Source organism: Hemiscyllium ocellatum, chromosome 10 (genome assembly GCF_020745735.1).
Source record: "Hemiscyllium ocellatum isolate sHemOce1 chromosome 10, sHemOce1.pat.X.cur, whole genome shotgun sequence".
Lineage (NCBI taxonomy): Eukaryota > Metazoa > Chordata > Chondrichthyes > Orectolobiformes > Hemiscylliidae > Hemiscyllium > Hemiscyllium ocellatum.
This window is the reverse complement of record NC_083410.1, coordinates 80,601,974-80,622,703: the sequence shown is the minus strand read 5'-3', so window position 1 is coordinate 80,622,703 and position 20,730 is coordinate 80,601,974. Positions and strand designations below refer to the sequence as shown.

Here is a 20,730-nt window from a genome sequence, read left to right as displayed (position 1 = left end):
TATGTTAATTTTCACAAAGCATGCTCCCACAAATGACAATGTGATATAACCAACTTTTGTTGAACTATAAACTTGATGACTCATCTCATTAGAGTGACCTTGAAAATCAATCTAGTAATAAAAGAAAGTGTGGCTGGATTTACACCTGGTGAGAAAGAGGGCATTTAACTACATGTAACGTGAAAAAAAGTAAACAAACCTAACTTTTAGAAATGTACATGCTCCAAAGAATTGCCAGTCATAGAAGGAATAATAACTCTTTAGTAGGAATGCTTACACAAATAAAAGTTATTTTTTTATCTGAAGTTCTAATGTTAGAAACAGCATGTGGAGAAGAGATTAACAATACTGTTCATAGGAGTAAAAGTATTATGAGTCCATTAATGCGGTTTGCTTTAATCTAGTAGAAAAGATGAACGCAAAGGAGTCACCTCAGATGCATGATTTCTAAACAGTAGTATGTGCCATTTGACATTTGGACATTGTACTTTTTAATATAGTTTGAGATTTTGATTATAATCAGGTTATCAGCTGATGTACTATTCTTGCCAAAAGGACAATTATATTTTGGTGGGCAAAAATACCAAGTAGCTAATAACCTTTCAATGGTCAATTCCAACATGCCTTTTGTAAGGCACGTTGAATAACGTTACACAGATTTAACAAGGGGGTGTTTATAAGGGAATTAAAAGTTTTAATGTTAAATACCAATGGTGTCTATTTACTTGTAGCTATAGTCTAATTACTTCAGTTATTGTTTAGAAATCAGAAATCTCGTCCATGCTTTTTATCAACCTTGATCTGGAAGTAAGGTAAATTGCACATACCTTAAAAAAACTTTTAATATTTAATGCAACTCCAGGGATAGCAGTTCTTGGTACATGACGCTACAACCAAAGATGTTACACGATATATTTCAAAGGATTGTTTCAGCCTCATCATTTGCATTTAGATTGGGGTCTGTCATCCTTAAAGATGAGGATAGCTGAACAGCTTCTTCCTTTCAGTCCCTTAATTGTACACCAGTGCTTACAGGATGTGGGAGAATTTCATAGCTGCGATCTGATCTGTTGCTTGTGGGATTGCTTAGATCAGAGTGTGCGCTGCTTTTGTTGTTTGGTATGCAAGCAATCCAAAAAGAGTTTTTAAGTCCAATAAACAAACTAACTTCTGTAACATTAAGGTAAATACTCAATGTTCTGAAAATTAAACCATTTTAATTGACATGATGGAGCATCTAGTGCAAGCAGCTGTTAACCCTAAATAAAAAAATATTCTAAATATATGCATATGCACAAGTAGTATACATACCCGTGCTATACAATATTCCTTTGGGTTTTCCTTCTCCAATCCATACTTGTCAAGGGCTTCTCCTACAGCAAAGTCTGACGTATCTGTTGTGGACAGCAAGATGGTCTTGTATGGTATATTCGGCTTTAAACTATCTGCATAAATCCTCAGAGTTCCACCTGGAAGCAAAAGTAAACAACTTTTCAAAATATTTATTAGCCAGATTAAATTGTTTTAGTGTTGATTACAGTTTCTACAATTTGAAAACATCAAAACAAAAAGTAAGCCCATATATTCCAATCAGGGCCAGAAATGTTCCCACCCCGCCCCGATTTGGATTAGATTAAAATTACCCAGTTAAATTTCAATATGTTTGTCCTGCAGGTTCCAGGACAGGGCCTTTGTGCTATAAACCTGTCCAGGAATCCAGTGCGGAAACCACACCCTCTTTTGCAGGAGTCAGCATGTGGTATCTGTAAACTGAATGTCCAAAAACACAGTCAGGTATTTTGCCCTCTCTTACAGAACGAGAGATTAGCAGTTGCTTTTCTCAAAAATGGGAGGGGGGAGCTTGCAGATGGACAAAGAGGTAAGTATCGGCTCTGTTGGTCAATTGGCAGAAGAGGACTTCAGTTGAGTGTTCCGTTCCAAAATGGTCCGGTTGGGTGGATGAATACCAGGAGTCTTGCGTGTGCAGTTTGGAGAGTCAGGGGTTCAGTTTGAGTAGATTTTTGAATCCTCCAACTCTTCCTGGGTAACTATTAAGCTTTAGTCATTTAAAACCCTCCAATATTTAATGGCTTCCTTCAGAAAGTTCCAGATGCAGACTAATTACTTAGGACATTTCTACAGACCAAACAGTATCAGGGATTGCATAGATCTCAATGCACAACTCCAGTATTGGTATAGAAACTATTGCCTTATCATCGAAATATCCAGGCCATTGTTCCCTACTTAAGTATATTGAATCATCTCTTAAATAATGGCCAGCTTAGATATGTTACAATAAACCAATTATGAAGACAATAACTTTTTAAAATGTGTACATTATGAACACATTATTCATACCCAGTCATCCAAAAATCCACGATAAAATTTTCCAATCTCTGACAGGAATTTAGGGAACAGCAGAGAAATGCAACTGCCCAGACAGAGAGCAGATCAATCAGTCCATTTCACTATTTTCCCCACAGTTAGTTGCAGTAAAGTGCCAGTTTCTCAGAAATGATCAGTGACACTAGCAAAGAAATCAGTAGCTATTGTTTTATGAACATCATCCATTCAGGAGAATATGATAGTTTCTCTCAAGTCGCACTCTCTTCCACCAAAATTAACAAGATCAGTCTGTGTAGCAGTGATAATCCACAGTTTTTAAAAAAAAAATTGCCATTTCTTTCAGCAGTTAGCTAACTGGTCCACACAGTCATAAAATGCAGAGTGTGTTCTACCTAAAGCAAAACCACATGTACACTCTGTCACAATCATTTACATCTAGCTCTATAACACTGTCCACCTCTACTCAGTGCAGCAGAAGATACCACTTCATGGTCTTATCCCAAACAATGGGAAGCTCCAGAGCATATTGAACACTTCTCATTTCTTTTAGCCTGTCACTGGTGCTGCGCCTTATGTTGGTTTGACTCCATACTCAGAATTCCTATTCTAAATTCCTTCTCCTACCCAGTCTTATTTGAGGCCGCTTAAAACCCACTTCTGAGAAAATCCTAGCTTTCTGAAAAGCTTGACTAGGTTTTGATCACTGTTCTTATAACTTGTTTACTAATTTTTTTTTTAACTCCCCTGAAAGGTATGGGATGCTGGTCTGCATTAAAGAAGTCATGCAAACAATACCTGAATCAGGCCGTCCATCACCACTACGAAATTCTTGCATTCTTTGTTCTAACTTTTGTTGTCGTCTGCGTTTCATAACTACTTCAGGGTTAGATATTGTACGGGTGAAGCTAGTCTCTGGCATGTCTTTGTATACCTCCGCTGCAAGATGTGAACTTGAGTTCTCACTTTTGATAGAAAGAGATTATCATTTTAAAACTTGCATCATACTAGGGAAATAATGCAGATGATAAGATTAATTGATTTCAAGTCAGATGTAAAGCTCAATTAAAATGTAATTTGATTGCATCGTCTTGGAGACTATCAGAAATTTGTCTGACAAGCCGCTAGTTTCATGGATTTTGGTGGCTTCATGAACTGAATATTTCATTCAGAAATGAGTAAACTGACATATTAGGATCTATCAGTGAAGTAAAGGTTGCAGTAGGTAATAGCAAGATCAACTCAGTAACCTCCCATTGGCTTTGGTCATTCATTCTGGTCACATCATTGTTGGACTATGGATTTAACTGACAGCTTGTTTCTGCTTTCTTCTGGAAACTGATTACATTAGATTGGGTAAGGGAGTCTTAATGCATGGCATATTGATGGCTAAGAAGTTTTCTTCAAATACCAAATTGTCCAGATTGCAATTTATCTCAGACAATCACATTCCTGTTATGGAGGACACCCTTTTCAGAGTGTCAGGTCAGCTAGATCTAAGGCATTAAAGTGATAGGGTGGAGTGGAGTGCCCGCAAGGCGAGAATGGACTTGTTCTCCATTAAGTAACTCCAACATGGATTGGCTAGATCTTCTACTGCTCCAGGGTAATGTATTAAATAGTAGTCAACACAGATCCAATGAAGCACGTCAACCAACCTTATGGATCAGGGAAAGTAACATCAGCAGATTGGACTCATTTTCCCAGATTCCAAAAGCCAGATGGTCAAGTTCCAAATGAAATGTTACTACAGAACTAAATGAAAGTTGTGCAACACTTGAAGGACACAGAACAAAAAGCAATACTACAAAATTATAAACAGAAATAGAACTTACACGTCATGATTCGACATATACAATTCTGATTTCTCTACACCTGGAGCACTTTATTTAGTTCTGGTTAACAACATACAAGCTCTGGCATGGACAATATCAAGTGGCAGTGGTCTGATTTATGAGGAAAGGCTGAAAGTATTTGTAACTTTTCAGCTTACTAGTTTAACAGTTTTTAACATAACTAAGGCAATTGGAAAAATAAATTTTGTAGATTACATAATTAAACAATTTTCAATCTGATCATTAAGAAAATCTTCAGAGAAGAGTGATAAGTGCATGGGATGAGCTTTGTGATGAAACAGTTGTGGCAAAAATGTTTGAACTATTTGAAGCAATTAGATGCAGTAACAGTGAATTTTTAACAGATGGATCTTCCTGGTTTATAATTATCTTATGACTTGTATAGAAATAAACCTGTTACAAAATGTCAGAAAAATGTATAGAACATTATTTTAAAAGGGAGGCATACAAGTATGACTGCTGAAAGATTCTTCCCCTCCCCCCAAACAATGTTTTTCTGCAATTGCCATTCAGAAGAAAATCAAATTACTGGAATTTGCTAAATTCAGTTTGAATTTATTTGATCAATGTCAAGGGTTGATGATGGAATAAAAGAACAAGAACAGAAAAAAGCAATGGGAATGTTAATGGAATTTGATGCGCCTAATTAAGTTCTCATAGGTGCTTTCCTAAAATAAATCGGCGAGATTAAATCAATGGCTTAGAATATTGTCTGCTTTAGAACTCTTGCCATCGGCAAATACTCTGATCATAACAGCATACGAAGCTGGAAAGTGTACTTTCATTCCTAATGCAATATTTTATAACTGTAAGCATTGCGAGTATATACCACAAAACCATCAGGTTCTCAGTAATTTGCATAAATTTAGCTCTGAGGCATAATGGAGAAGTTTGTTTCTTAAAAAAAAATTAAGAAAAACCTAGTTCCCTCTGGCCTGCATTATGATCCTTTCCATATTATTCTGTCAACTAGGTAAAAACAAATACTGCAGATGCGGGAAACCAGAGTCTAGATTAGAGTGGTGCTGGAAAAGCACAGCAGTTCAGACAGCATCTGAGGAGTAAAATCGATGTTTCGGGCAAATGCCCTTCATCAGGAATACAGCACATTTTACTGCTGTATTCGAAACGCCGATTTTACTGCTCCTCGGCTGCTGCCTGAACTGCTGTGCTTTTCCAGCACCATCTAAATCTAGACTATTATTCTTTCAAGTCTCATTTTGGGTATATAAATGGTATACCCCTTTCCAGATTTTCTAATTTGATATCCCACAGAAGTTATCAGTGGTGCAGAACAAACTAGCGTAGAGCAATATAACTGGACGAGCAAACCAGAAGCTCAGGCAAATAATCTGGGTTGTGTTCAAATCTTACACAACAGCCAGCCATGGAGTTTAAAACTTAATAAATAAATCTGGGTTAAAAGCAAGTCTCAGTAATGATAACAATCATTAACTGTTGTTAAAAAACCCTATCTAATTTGCTTATTCCCTGCAGGGTAGAAACTTTACGCCCTACTCCAGTCTGGCCTATACAACATTCACTACAACGTTGTTGACTCTTAATGCCTTTGAAATAGCAGAGAATGCCAGTTTTAAGAGCAATCAGGATGGTCAAGAAATGCTGGCCTTTCCAGGAATGTCAACATCCTGTGAAAGAATAAAGACTAATTGAAGGATTTTTCTTTATCAACATTATTGTGGGCAACTTGTACTGTGAGAAGGGAAGGAAATTCTAGTAACCAAAAAAAGGGTAAGGTTGCAAGTTTAGCAAGAATTAACTCTGATAGTAAAGGGATAGTCTAAAGTATCAATTATACCTACATCATAAGACTTAGCAAATGAATTTAGGAAGACAAGAACTACCTTTCTGCATGGTTGAAATGTTACTTCCATTTCCAACCTTTTTATTTATGTTGTAAACCTATTGCAATATTACTTAAATTTTAGCTCGTATACAAATATTGTTCTCAATATAAAGGAACTAAACATCTGAAGATACTGACTATACCAAAATATTCATGTCTGTCAACATGCAGCAAAGCTAAGTATACATCATGGCATTATTCAACGAACAATTGTAATTAGAGGAACTGTGGGTAAAGGAAAGTAGTTAGAGAAATAGATTACCCATCACCACTGGAAATAGGTCGATCATCATCTACAGTTTGCATTAACGCTTCCTTTTCCCGCCTCTTTTTCTCTCTCTTTTCCTTCTTCGACAGTGTCCGTTTAAAGTTCTGGATCACACCCTCTTTCTCCTTTTCTGGACCATTGCTTTGAGACTTCTGTCAACCAAATGAGCATTTAGGTAATTGCAGAACTTTCAAACCAGTTCTTCAGAAATTAACCAGAAAAATGAAAACATGCAAATCAATTAGTCTGAAATGCACTTAAGAGTGACCCCTGTCTTAGTGCAACATTATCATAATCAACTCGCCTTCACCTTCCACCTCAAACATTGGCTCCTATTTTTAAAACAACTTTATTCTATCACAAGCTCCCATTTATATTCTGGTTCTATGTACACAAATTCTACTTTGATGAGACTTTGAACTTCCTAGTTGATTGGATTCACCTATTAATGTAGCCAAAACTAGACTGGCATAGTTTTCAGTCATCTCTAGTATCTGAACAATCTTTTTCGCCTGCACTGAAGCTGAAGAAAATGAGTCATGTTAACTTTCAATACAGGAAATAAACAGCAGTAACGGAAGATGGTTCTGCATTTAGTTTTCAAAATTATTTTATCATGCAAATAAGACCTATATTTTTCAAATTTCTAGTTGCGTTCCACGAGCATTTAAATAAGTAGTACAGTCAGAAGGTCAAGAATATCAAGGAGAGGAACATATCATTGTACCCAATACAAGGAACAAGATGGTAGTAAGCGAAGTTCGTAATCTAAGGTACAAATGAAAAAAATATGACCTCAAAAAGTTCAAAATCACCTGATTCATTCTAGCTACACATTAACCCATGATAAGGATAATCAAATTAGCAAAGTACATGCATGGCTACAAGCATGATATGGAAAGGTGATGTTCCCATTTCATAGTGCACTGGTGCCAATGCAGAGATAGGAAACAGTTGTACTGCTGAATTAGATGGTGCTTGAATGAGACTGGGTGCAGTCCTCTTTAAAAAAAGGGTGAACAGAACAGTGGAAAAGACTTTAAACCAATAAAATAGAGAAAGACATTTCAAAAGAGAAATAATAACTAAAAGAAAGAACAAGAATGGAATAGAGTAAGGATCAGAGTACACAACAATGAGAAATACTCTAGGAATAGAAAGTTATAAAATACCTGTTGAAAATAAAGCTTCAGTGACCTCAAATAAAAATAACTTGGATGTATAATAGATCATTCACTGTAATAGATAGAACAGGCAAATAAGACACAATATACCACGAGGCACATGGGCAGCAGCAAATGCAGGACAAGAACACCCTGTGATTGGAGGAACAAAGAATCAGGTAAATAAGTCAGCCAGAGTGACACTGGGGAAACCCCGCTGTCAAGGAAATGGAGCCATGCCAGAAGCAAGCTTTTGCTGGGATGAGGGGTTCTTTCCACTGGGATATCCATCTGGTTGATTGAGGGATATCTGCCCATCCTGGAGATAGGTGGAGGTTGCAAAGGAGGAGGAGGAAGAGGCAAGATGCAAGTAGAGATGCAAAGGGATGACACAAAGTTTGTAAAATAAGGAGAACAACTATCTATTAGCAAAGAGATAAATAAGGCCAGGAAAATTTGAAATCACAGATGATAGATTTAAATCTGAGATTCTGAACTGAGATGCAGTAAAAGGTGTGATAAAAACTGTGGTTAAAACCTTCAATCTTTGTGCATAATGCATTAGCTGTTACCTCACTAGTCTGGAGGAGGAGTGTTCAGGTTGATTGGTTTTTGTGAACAGCAGTATGTGTCCTTTGGTATTATGAGGTTGTTATCTTATGCCTGGTCTTTAATCAATTTACATACTGTGACTCAGAATTTAATGCATTCCTTGTGCATTGCAGCTTTAAATTACAATAGAAGATTGATAATTAAGGATATTCATGAATTCTTACCATTCTCATTTGGGGAGTCCAAATATCCTATATGTCAACATAAGTAGAAAATGGATTTTTATTGTGATTACATTACCTAACAAATAAATTAAGAAAAAGTTGCCCCTGAAAACTAAAAAAAAACTCCATAAAGCAAAGTACGGCAAAATTTCAAGTACAATCCTCTTCAAAAAAAGCAAGATATTGTTTCTTCATTACTAGTTTTTCAAATTCACTTGTGGAATATGGGCGGCACTGACTGGATCAGCATTTATTGCCTTATCCCTCGGTGCTGTTGAGAAGGCAGCAGTGAGTTTCATTCCTGAACAGCTGCAGTAGGGATGGAATATAGCAGAGCTGGACTGATTGGAATGAGGGCTTGGCAAGAAGATCAGTGATTGAACAATTTAAAAAGTGGATGGTTTGTGCACAGTTGAGGTATATTTCCTCAAATGGAAAAGATATAACAAACTAGCCCACTATTCCTCAGATGACCAAAGTGGTAGAAATTAACATGAGAAAGAAAAATGTGTATTTATGACAGATGTAAAGCAGAAGATATAATTAACATCAACAGGAATACCAAAGGTTTAAGTGGATGGTGAAAAAGCAAATAAGGAAAGCAAAGAAGAACTATGAGGAAAGACAAGCAGCTAATAATGGGAAATCCTGGGGTTTGCTATTGGCATATAAGCAATAAGAGTGAACATAGAACATAGAACATAGAAGGATACAGCGCAGTACAGGCCCTTCGGCCCTCGATGTTGCGCCGACCGAATCCTACCTAACCTATACTAGCCCAATAACTTCCAAATGCCTATCCAATGCCCGCTTAAATGACCATAAAGAAGGAGAGTTCACCACTGATACGGGCAGGGCATTCCATGAACTCACAACCCGCTGTGTGAAGAATCTACCCCTAACATCTGTCCTATACCTACCACCCCTTAATTTAAAGCTATGTCCCCTAGTAACACCTGACTCCATTAGCGGTAAAAGGTTCTTAGTATCTACCCTATCTAAACCCCTAATCATCTTATACACTTCTATCAGATCTCCCCTAAACCTTCTCTTCTCCAATGAGAACAGCCCCAAGTGCCTTAGCCTTTCCTCATAAGATTTTCCTACCATTCCAGGCAACATCCTGGTAAACCTCCTCTGCACTCGTTCTAAAGCTTCCACATCCTTCCTATAGTATGGCGACCAAAACTGCACACAATACTCCAGATGAGGCCTCACCAGAGTCTTATACAACTGCAACATGACCTCAGGACTCCGGAACTCAATTCCTCTGCCAATAAAGCCCAGTACACCATATGCCTTCCTCACAGCACTATTTACCTGGGTGGCAACTTTCAGAGATCTGTGTACATAGACACCAAGATCCCTCTGCTCATCCACACTACCAAGTAGCCTACCATTAGCCCAGTAATCCATCATCTTGTTATTCCTACCAAAGTGAACAACTTCGCACTTAGCTACATTGAATTCCATTTGCCACATTTCCGCCCAGCTCTGCAACTTATCTATATCCCGCTGTAACCTACCACTTCCTTCCTCACTATCCACAACTCCACCGACTTTTGTGTCATCCGCAAACTTGCTTACCCAGCTTTCAAGTCCTTCCTCTAGATCATTTATAAAGATAACAAAAAGCAATGGTCCCAAAACAGATCCTTGTGGTACACTGCTAGTAACTGCGCTCCAAGATGAACATAATCCATCAACTACTACCCTCTGTCTCCTTCCAGCCAGCCAATTCCTAATCCAAACCTCTAATGTATCCTCAATGCCATACCTCCGAAGTTTTAGCATTAGCCTACCATGGGGAACCTTATCGAACGCCTTACTAAAATCCATATACACAACATCTACTGCTTTACCCTCATCCACTTCCTTAGTCACCTTCTCAAAGAACTCAATAAGGTTTGTGAGGCACGACCTGCCCTTCACAAAACCATGCTGGCTATCCCTGATCACGTTATTCCTACCCAGATGTTCAAGTGGTGAAAGGAGTAGGGCTTACTAGAGACCAAAAAGGTGTTTTACATATGGTAGCAAAGCACATGGAGGAATTAAATGAATACTTTGCATCGGTCTCAATAAAAGAGAATACTGCTGCCTAGGCCCTGACGACAGAAAAATAAACTCGGACACTAAAAAGGATCAAAATTAATGAGGAAGGAGTTTTGGATAGATTGTTGACACTATAGAAGTTGATAAGATACCTGGACCAAATGAGATACATTGAAGCAATTTGAAGGAAAAGAAGTGAGGGTAGAAACTGAACAGACACTGGCCGTAATATTTCAATCTTTCCTGAACTCTGAGGAGATGCCAGAAGACTGGAGAATTGCTAATGTTATATCCTTGCTCAAAAAGGTCACAAAACTAACCCCAGCAATTCAAGTCAGTTAGTTAAATTTTGGTAACGGAGTAACCTTTGTAAACAATTATTCAGGATAGAATCTGCAATCACATGGAAAAAGGTGGGTTGATTAAGATATCATATGCATGGATTTCCAGAGGCATTTGATAGAGTGCTTCACACAGACTTGAGAAAAGACATTGACTATGGTATAAAAAGGACAGTGGAAACATGATGTAAGAATGGCTTAGTGAAAGAGATTAATGGTGAATGAGCATTTTTCAGTCTGCAAAAAAAACTCTGCAGTGTAGTTCCCCAGGAGTTAGTATTGGAACTTTTGCCTTTCCTGATATACATTAATTATATGGATCTAGGTGTGCAGGGCACAATTTCAAAGGTATAGATGATGTAAAAGTTGCAAGAATTATGAACTGAAAGGGCAGTGTAGAACCCCAAAGGAATGTTGACAAGTTGGAGTGGGCAGATAGATGGGCAGATGAGATGGGAGTGAGAAGGAGTGTGATGTTTTGCACTGTTGAACGACAATATAAAGTAGGGAGGTACAATTCTAAAGTGGTGTAGGGGCACTGGCCTGGGTGCATAAGTGCATAGATCATTGAAGGTGACAGGACAGATGGAAAGAGCAGTAAATAAAAGCATTCACAACTTTAATGGAAGCATATAGTACAAGAGCAAGGAAGTGTAAAAGTCATTTGTTAAATCGTAGCTGGAGCACCATGCAGAGATGTGGGCAACACATTATCACTTAGACACAGTGTAGAATTCACTGAAAAAAGTGCAGAAATGATTTATTAGACCGGTTTCAGCTATGAGGACAGACTGAAGAAGTTGGGACGGTTCTGAGAAAATGCAGCTAACACTAGATTGGATTGAGGTTATCAAAACCATGAGTAGCCCAAAGGAGGCTGAAATAGTTACTACTTATAAAACAAAGAAGAGGGCATAGACTTGAAGTTACATACAAACAAAGTAAGGGTAATGGGAGAAAAACAGTTGTTAGGGTATGGAATGCACTTCATGGAAATATGGATGAGACAGGTTTAATTCAGACATTCAAGACAGTACTGGATTTTATTTTGGATGGCAATGGGGCACAGCAATATGAAGAGAAAGACAAGAGAATGGTACTAGATAATAGAGCTGGTGCAGACATGATGGAATGAATGACCTCTTTCTGCAACATCATAAGTCTGATCCAGTGATACATTGTAGGTAGATGCTGTTTGGGAGAGATTCCAGGATTTTGACCAAGTAATTTTGAAGGAATGGCAATATATTTCCAAGTCACAGTGGTGAATTTGCCAGGGAACTTGAAGTTGGCAGTATCACCATGTATCTATTGCACTTGTCCACCTAGATGGAGGTGGTCATTGGGGATTTGGAAAGTGTGTCTAAAGATTCTTAGTGAATTTCTGTAGTGCATTTTGTAGATGGAACACACTGCTGCTCCTGAGCATTAGTGGTGAAGGGAATGAATGCATGTGAATGCACTGCCAAACAAGCGGGCAGCTTTGTCCTGAATGGCAACAAGCTTCATAAGTATTGTTGGAGCTGCACTTGTCCATGCAAATGGGGAATAGAATCATAGACGTGTACAGCATAGAAGCAGACCCTTCAAGTACTCCATGACATTCCTGACTCATGCATTTAGATGGTGGACAGGCTTTGGAAAGTCAGGTGGTGAGTTACCCAGTACAGTATTCCCAGTCTCTGACCTGCTCTTGTAGCCTTTGTATTTATATGGCTAGCCCAGTTGCCCTTCTGGTCAATAATAACTTCCAGGATGTTTACAAAGAGGGAATCGGTAATGATAACACCATTGAATGTTAAGGAGCAGTAGTTAGATTGTCTCTTATTGAATATGGTTATTGACTGGCATTTACGTAGCACATGTTACTGTCCACTTTTCATACCAAGAGCTGAATTCCAGAGGTGAGGGTGAGTTACAGCTTTTGGCATCAGTGCTTAATTTGACTGGAAGTGGTAATATAGAACCCTTGCAAAACTGAAGTCAATGGGAATTAAGGGAAAACTCTCCACAATTTGGAGTCCTATCTGACACAAAAGATGTTTGTGGTTGTTGGAGGCAAGTCATCTCAGTGACAGAACAGCTCTGCAGAAGTTCCTCAAGGGAGTGTCCTAGGCCCAACCATCTTCAGCAGCTTCATAATGACTCCCCACGCTTGAAAAATTAGAAGTATGGACCTTTGCTGATTGCACAAATTCCCTTAATTCCCATTGACTTCAGTTTTGCAAGGGTTCTATATTATCACATTCAGTCAAATTAAGCACTGATGCCAAAAGCTGTAACTCTCACCCTCACCTCTGGAATTCAGCTCTTTTGCCCATGTTTGAATGAAGACTGCCATGAGGTCAGGAGCACTGTGGCTCTAGCAATTTCCAAATGAAATGTCAGTTAGCAGGTTATTGCTCAAATGCTGCATGATAGAATTGATGACACCTCCCATTGTTTTACTGATAAAAAAGATGGGGTGGCACTTAGCCATCTGTTCTGGAGCATAAGTCTTCAGTACTATTGTCAAATTGTTTCTAGATTAGAGTGATGCTGGTAAAGCACAGCAGTTCAGGCAGCATCTGAGGAGCAGGAAAATCGACATTTCGGGCAAAAGCCCTTCATCATAAATAGAGGCAGAGTGCTTGCAAGGCAGGGAGATAAATGAGAGGAGGGTGGGGGTGGGGAGAAAGTAGCATAGAGTACAATAGGTGAAAGGGGGTGGGGATGGAGGTGATAGGTCAGGGAGGAGGATGGAGTGGATAGGTGAAAAGGAAGATAGACAGAGAAGACAAGTGCTGAGCTAGCAGCTTGGAACTGGGGCGAGGTGGGGGAAGGGGGAAAATGAGGAAACTGATGAAGTCCACAAAGATGCCCTGGGGTTGAAGTGTTCCGAGGCAGGAGATGAGGTGTTCTTCACCCAGGCATCAGGTGATGAGGGAGCGGCGAAGGAGGCCCGGAACCTCCATGTCCTCGGCCGAGTGGGAGGGGGAGTTGAAATGGTGGGCCACACGGCGGTGGTTGATTGGTGCAGGTGTCCCAGAGATGTTCCCTAATGCGCTCTGCTAGGAGATGTCCAGTCTCCCCAATGTAGAGGAGACCGTATCGGGAGCAACGGATACAATAAATGATATTGGTGGATGTGCAGGTAACATTTTGATGGATGTGGAAGGGTACTTTGGGGCCTTGGATGGAGGTGAGGGAGGTGGTGTGGGTGCAGGTTTTGCAATTCCTGCGGTGGCAGGGAAAGGTGCCAGGACGGGAGAGTGGGTGGGTTGTTGGGGGGGGGGGGGGGGGTGGTGGACCTGACCAGGCAGTCACAGCGGGAATGGTCTTTGCGGAAAGCAGAAAAGGGTGGGAAGGGAACTATATCCCTAGTGGTAGGGTCTATTTGGAGGTGGTGGAAATGTCGTCGGATGATTTAGTTTATGCGAAGGTTGGTAGGGTGGAAGGTGAACACCAGGGGAGTTCTGTCCTTGTTACAGTTGGAGGGATGGGGTCTGAGAGCGGAAGTGCGGTATGTGGACGAGATGCTTTGGAGGGCATTTTTAAACCATATGGGAAGGGAAATTGCGGTCTCTAAAGGAGGCGGCCATCTGGTGTGTTCTGTGGTGGAATTGGTCCTCCTGGGAACAGATACGGCAGAGGCGGAGGAATTGGGAATACAGGATAGCATTTTTGCAGGAGGTAGGGTGGGAAGAGGTGTAATCCACGTAGCTGTGGGAGTCGTTGGGTTTGTAAAAAAAAAATGTTGGTGTCAAGTCAGTCGTTATTAATGGAGATGGAGAGGTCCAGAAAGGGGAGGGTGGTGTCAGAGATGGTCCAGGTGGAATGTGTTGGTGAAGTTGATGAATTGCTCAACTTCCTCGCGGGAGCACAAGATGGCGCCAATGCAGTCATCAATGTAGCAAAGGAAGAGGTGGGGACTGGTGCCGGTGTAACTATGGAAGATGGACTGTTCTACGTAGCCAACAAAGAGACAGGCATACTGGGGCCCATATGGATGCCCATGGCTACCCCTTTGGTATGGAGGAAGTGGGAGGATTTGAAGGAGAAACTATTACGGGTGAGGACCAGTTCAGCTAAACGAATGAGTGAGTCGGTGGAAGGATACTGTTGGGGACGTCGGGAGAGGAAGAAACGGAGGGGTTGGAGGCCCTGGTCATGGCAAATGGAGATGTAGAGGGATTGGATATCCATGGTGAAGATGAGGCGTTGGGGGCCGAGGAAACGGAAGACTTTGAGGAGGTGGAGGATATGGGTGGTGTCTCGAATGTATGTGGGGAGTTCCTGGACCGGGGGGATAGGACAGTGTCGAGGTTGGTAGAGATGAGTTCAGTGGGGCAGGAGCATGCTGAGACAATGGGTCGGCCAGGGTGGTCAGGACTGTGGATCTTGGGAAGGAGGTAGAACCGGGAAGTGTGGGGTTCCCGGACTATGAGGTTGGAAGCTGTGGGTGGGAGATCTCCTGAGGTGATGAGGTTCTGTATGGTCTGGAAAATGATAGCTTAATAATGAGGGATGGGGTCATGGTCGGGGGGGGCCGGTAGGAAGGGGTGTCTTCAAGTTGGCGTCTGGCTTCAGCGGTGTAGAGGTCAGTGTGCCAGACTACCACTGCAACACCTTTATCCGCTGGCTTGGTGGCAAGGTCGGGATTGGAGCAGAGGGAGAGGAGGGCTGCGCGTTTGAGGGTGAGGGGTTGGAGAAGGGAAGGGGAGTAGACAGGTTGAGGCAGTTAATGTCCCGGCGGCAATTGGAAATGAAGAGATCGAGGATGGGTAAAGACTAGCATGGGGTGTCCAGGTGCATGGAGTGTGTGGGAGGCGGACGAAGGGGTCCTCAGAAGGTGGGCGGGATTGTAAAAGTAGGCTCGGAGGTGGTGGAAGTGTTCGACATCACGGCATGTATTAAATTCATTGATGCGTGGGCAGAGGGGGATGAAGGGGAGTCCTTTGCTGAGGACTGATCGTTCGACCTCTGAGAGGGAGTTTGGAGGGATGGTTAGAACTCAGCAGGGCTGGGAACTGGGACCCGGTGTGGGTGTGGAGCTGGGAGTAGGGGCGGAACCTGTAACTGACGTGGGTAAGGGCCCATAGTCTTTGCTGTATGTAGTGCCTCTAATGTTTGAGAGATAGCAAGTGGAGAGAATCAAACTGGCTGAAGACTAGCATCTGTAACGCATGTACCTGGAGGAAGCAGAGACGGATATTCTTCTTGGAACTTCTGGCTTACCATTATGCAATTCTTGAGCCTTATCTTAGCTTAATTTAATAAAGGCATGTACGTGAAGGTTACAGAACTCAATAAGGATTTCTCTATAAATGACCTAGTAGTCACATATAAGGGAGGAAAACAAAGAGCACTGAAGGAAGAATGTAGCACAAGAACAATTCTAACATGGGAGTGACAAAATTTATGGTAATTAATCACCAATATGGTAAAGTGCCAGGTCATCTATTTTGGATCCAAAAGAGAAAAATTGGAATATACAGGTTCATCTAAAATAATCAACTTCAAACACTATCCTTTCCAGAGAAAACATATTTCTCATAAGAGATGGTTTTTAGTTACACAAAATAAAAAGAACATATTTTCTCCAACAACTCTAATCTACATTTATCTGGATAATTTTATTGTCCAGACACATCTCGGAGAAACCTGATGCTCGCTGACTCTGAAATGTTGTCTATTCCTGAAGATTATGGTTTTGGCAAATGGAATGTGGTAGCATGCGCTACAGTACAGCTGCACAAGAATAGCAGCATTTCCATACTTTAAACATGGATTTTAGAAATGTATTCATACTGGTACAGGACACCAATGGGCAAAGACCATTAAATCCTCAGTTACTCTTACTGTTACTGTTCCATATTGTCCTGAAGACATAGGAATATTGAATATATAACTTTTCACACCTATTACTCATTTCAACACACAATGCATTAATCTACTGAGACTTGATACCAATTGTGCAGATTTATTAAACAGTGTACAGCAAAACAAATCTTACCTTTGGTGGCAGGAATGCATTTTCATTTTTCAAAACAAATCTTCCCTCCCTATCATCCTTGTTCCAGTTTAGTTGTACCACCAAAGGCTTTTCATCCTGATCGAGCCTACGTTCCTCTAAAAAATAAAATTCACTTATTTTAAGAAAAAGATAAATTAAACATAATTATAAAACATACAAGTAATCATAACTTAAATGGTTAAAAACTTATGCATTATAATAAGGGTTAGATTAAAAATTTTGGAAATGACAAGATAGGAAAACAGTGACTTTCAATGTCAACATGTTGAATCTGAGAGAGTAGGCATAGAAAAATTACTACACTTTCACCAGATCTGTGGAAATTAATTTTGCTTCAACTCACCAATTTCTATGTCTCAATAGATTTAGATCAACTAAATTATACAAGGTAATAAGAATGAAAGATCTACTTTAAAAATTTCTAACCTTTGTTTAATTGTTGAGATCCAAATGAGAGCAAAACCACACGGATTGTTTTATATTCATCCACAATCTGAATTTCCCCTTTATTTTTGTTGCAGCATTTAAAGATTTGAGCTAAACTTCATAATAAATGACACTTGTTGAAAAGTGGCATGTGTACTGGGCAAAAATGCCCACAAGTGCAAACTGAAATTGTGAATCCAAACCAGCAGTGAAGAATCACAGAATTGTTAAGGGGCAAGGGGCAAATAGTAATCATTCAATCCGTCATGTGCCCAATGGCTTTTCAAACGAGCGTAACTTCACACCAACTTGTTTTCTCCCGCACTCTCACATGCTATTTCTATCCAAATGATCATTCAATGCCCTTTTGCATCCCTCAGGTAAACTTGCCTGCACAAAAGCTTCCAGGCAACATATCGCATATCTCAACTACTCACTGCACTTGCTTCTCTTGCACATAACTTTGAATCAATGTCCTATTGTTCTAGTCCCTTTATTGAGCAGAAATAGCTTCTCCATATTTAGTCTACCCAGGTCACTTATGATTTTGAAAACTTCAATCAAATCTACTCAGCCTTCTTCTCTCAGGAGAACAGACACAACTACTTCAATCTATCCTCAACCAAACTTTCGCAAACCTTGAACTGTTCTTGTAAATTAATTCTGTAACCTCTCAAATGCATTCATGTCTTTTTCAAGTGGCACACAAAACTGTGCAAGTTATTTCAGCTGAGGTCTGACAAGTGGCTTATACCAGTTCAACATCACCTCCTTATTGTCCTCTATGCGTCTATTAATGAAACAAAGGACACTGTATGCCAGTTTGGTCATCGTTATAAATGAACTTTACAAGAACAAGAGTGGTACTAAAGGCAACATCGGTATCTAGCGTACATATTTAAAGCTCCAAAAACAAGTATTAGTACTTAGATTAGATTAGACTTACAGTGTGGAAACAGGCCCTTCGGCCCAACAAGTCCACACCGACCCGCCGAAGCGCAACCCACCCATACCCCTACATTTATCCCTTACCTAACACTACGGGCAATTTAGCTTGGCCAATTCACCTGACCCGCACATCTTTGGACTGTGGGAGGAAACCGGAGCACCCGGAGGAAACCCACGCAGACTTGTTCTGTCCATCTTAGGAACAATCAAAAAATGAATTCTTGAATCAAAAACTCACCACCACTAACATGCACTTCGTAAAGTGAATATCTAGGTGAGGACAGCATACGCATATCTGGACGAAACTTCTCTGCAAGAGTCTCTATCACATCCTGTGTTGTAGCAGTGCTGGACACTCTGATGCATTTTGTTGCGAAGTTCCCTGCTACTTTGTCTTGAAAATAAAATCTCATCACACCATGGAATTCCAGATCCTAAGAAAGTCATAAAAATCATAGTTCAGATCCAGCAATGCATTTTCACAAAGTCAGATGTTTTCCAGCCAAGGAATACGCACTTTGAGGAGGAAGCAAGCATTGTTTATTTTGATCCCAAGCTTCAGGCTAAGTTAGAATGTTATTAAATTTTCACAAGTTTCAGCTAGTGGTATTCTCATCCATTAGATCAGGGGCTTTAGATTTACCAAAACACCCAAAAATTGTGGATGCTGGAAATCCAAAAAAACCAGAAATTGCTGAGATAACTCAGGTCATCTGGTGCATCTGTGGAGGGAAAGCAGGCCGTCCTTCACAACTGATTGTAGCTGGGGAAAGAAGTGGTATATGTGATAGAAGGGGTAGGCAGGAGGGGCAGAGTAAACGCAAAAGTGGAGCGTGACACAGGGATGGAGACACAGAGTGGGGCAGCAGGGGGACCCATACAGAGGGGGAGACAGAGGAAGTAGAAGCCTATTGTGTGGGGTTGGGTGACTATTAAGCTTTAAGGCAGGAGTTTGGAGGTCACCAGATGAAATGAGACCAGTGACCACTGTGGACATGGTCCAGGAGAGACAGGAGGTACTTGAGAGCTGGTGCTCAGTCTCGGCAATGTCGAGATCAGCATGTCAGATGACAGCAATATCCTTGTCAGCAGGCTTGATTACAAAGTCAGGGTTGGATCCAAGAGCACAGTGTACACTAAGTTCATATGGGGTGAACATGATCTAGATGGACAAGGTATTGGATAAGGTTCCTCATAGTAAACTGGCTAGCAAGATTAGATCACACGGAATACAGGGAGAACTAGCCATTCCAATAGACTAGCATGAAGGAAGAAGATAGACGTTAGTGGGGGAGGGGTGCTTTTCAAACTGGAGGCCTGTGACTAATGGTGTGCCACAAGGATCAGTGCTGGATCCACTGCATTTCATTATTTATAAAAATGATTTGGATGTGAACGTAGGAGGTACGGTTAGTAAGTTTGCAGATGACACAAAAATTAGAGATATACTGGACAGTGAAGGTGGTTATTTCAGAGTACAACAGGACCTTGATCAGAAGGGTCAACACACCGAGTGGCAGATGGAGTTTAATTTAGGTAAACGTGAAGTGATGCATTCTGCAAAGGCAAATCAGAGCAGGACTCATACACTTAATGGTAAGTCCTGGGAAGTGCTGCTGAACAAAGAGACTTTGGAGTGCAGGTTAACAGTTCCTCGAAAGCAGAGTCACAGGTAGTTTGGATATTGAAGGCAGTGTTTGGTTAGCTTGGCTTTATTAATCAATGCATTGAGTGGAGGAGTTGGGAGGTCATATTGCGACTATATAGGACATTTCTTAGTCCACTTTTAGAATACTGCGTGCAATTCTGGTCTCCCTGCTATAGGACAGATGTCGTGAAACTTGAAAGGGTTCAGAAAAGATTTACAAAGAGACTACCAGGGTTGCAGAGTATGAGCGTGAAAAGGCTGGGCTATTTTCCCTGGAGTGTCAGAGGCTGAGAAGCTGACTTTATAAAATTATGAAGGACATGGATAGGATAAACAGACAAGGTATTTTTCCCCAGGATGAGGGAGCCCAAAACTAGAGGGCATAGGTTTAAGGCGAGGTGGGAAAAGATTTAAAAGGAACCTGAGGGACACAGGGGGTGGTGAGTGTATGGAATGAACTGCCAGAGGAAGTGGAGGAGGCTGGTACACTTAGAAGGTATCTGGAGCATACGAATAGGAAGGGTTGAGGGGGATATGGGCCAAATATTGGCAAATGGGACTAGAATAGTTTCAGATATCTGGTCGCCACAAACAGGTTAGAGGGAAGGGTCTGCACAGAAATTGAAGTGACCAATAAACCACATTGAAACCAGTTAACCTTGACTGATGCATCTGCATAATGTTGATGCACTACTGCAGCATCAGGAGTGTTATATTTCACATTAGATGTCAAACTATGTTCTCATTTGACTACTCTAGAGATTTAGTGTTGTGACATTTAAATGCTGGTTTTGTAAATTTTTTTTTAAATCAATACCCTGCAGCAACAAATATTACTGCAAAGGCAACTAATTCACTCATTAATTACCATGGAAGTTACAACTAATAAATGCCTAGCATGTTTTCCCATCATATGCCATTTCTAAAGTTAGGAAGCTCAAACATTTTGAATGAATTTGGGAGAGAGGTATCCTGTTGAATTGCTCAGTAAGGTTACTTATTCATTGCTTTATATTATAGATG

General features: G+C 40.6%; 1 protein-coding gene across 6 annotated transcripts in view; it reads right to left on the bottom strand.

Moving 5' to 3' along the window:
• The window catches only part of afdna (afadin, adherens junction formation factor a), a 224,583-nt gene that overhangs the window by 137,573 nt on the left and 66,280 nt on the right, over window positions 1-20,730 (bottom strand). For all 6 annotated transcript variants that reach the window (XM_060831656.1, XM_060831652.1, XM_060831654.1 and 3 more), the window contains exons 2-6: window positions 18,298-18,493; window positions 16,665-16,780; window positions 6,329-6,486; window positions 3,142-3,308; window positions 1,312-1,469 (exon numbers count right to left, since the gene is read on the bottom strand). In XM_060831656.1, the coding sequence (XP_060687639.1) occupies window positions 1,312-1,469; window positions 3,142-3,308; window positions 6,329-6,486; window positions 16,665-16,780; window positions 18,298-18,493 (795 nt within the window). The remainder of the gene's footprint in view (window positions 1-1,311; window positions 1,470-3,141; window positions 3,309-6,328; window positions 6,487-16,664; window positions 16,781-18,297; window positions 18,494-20,730) is intronic.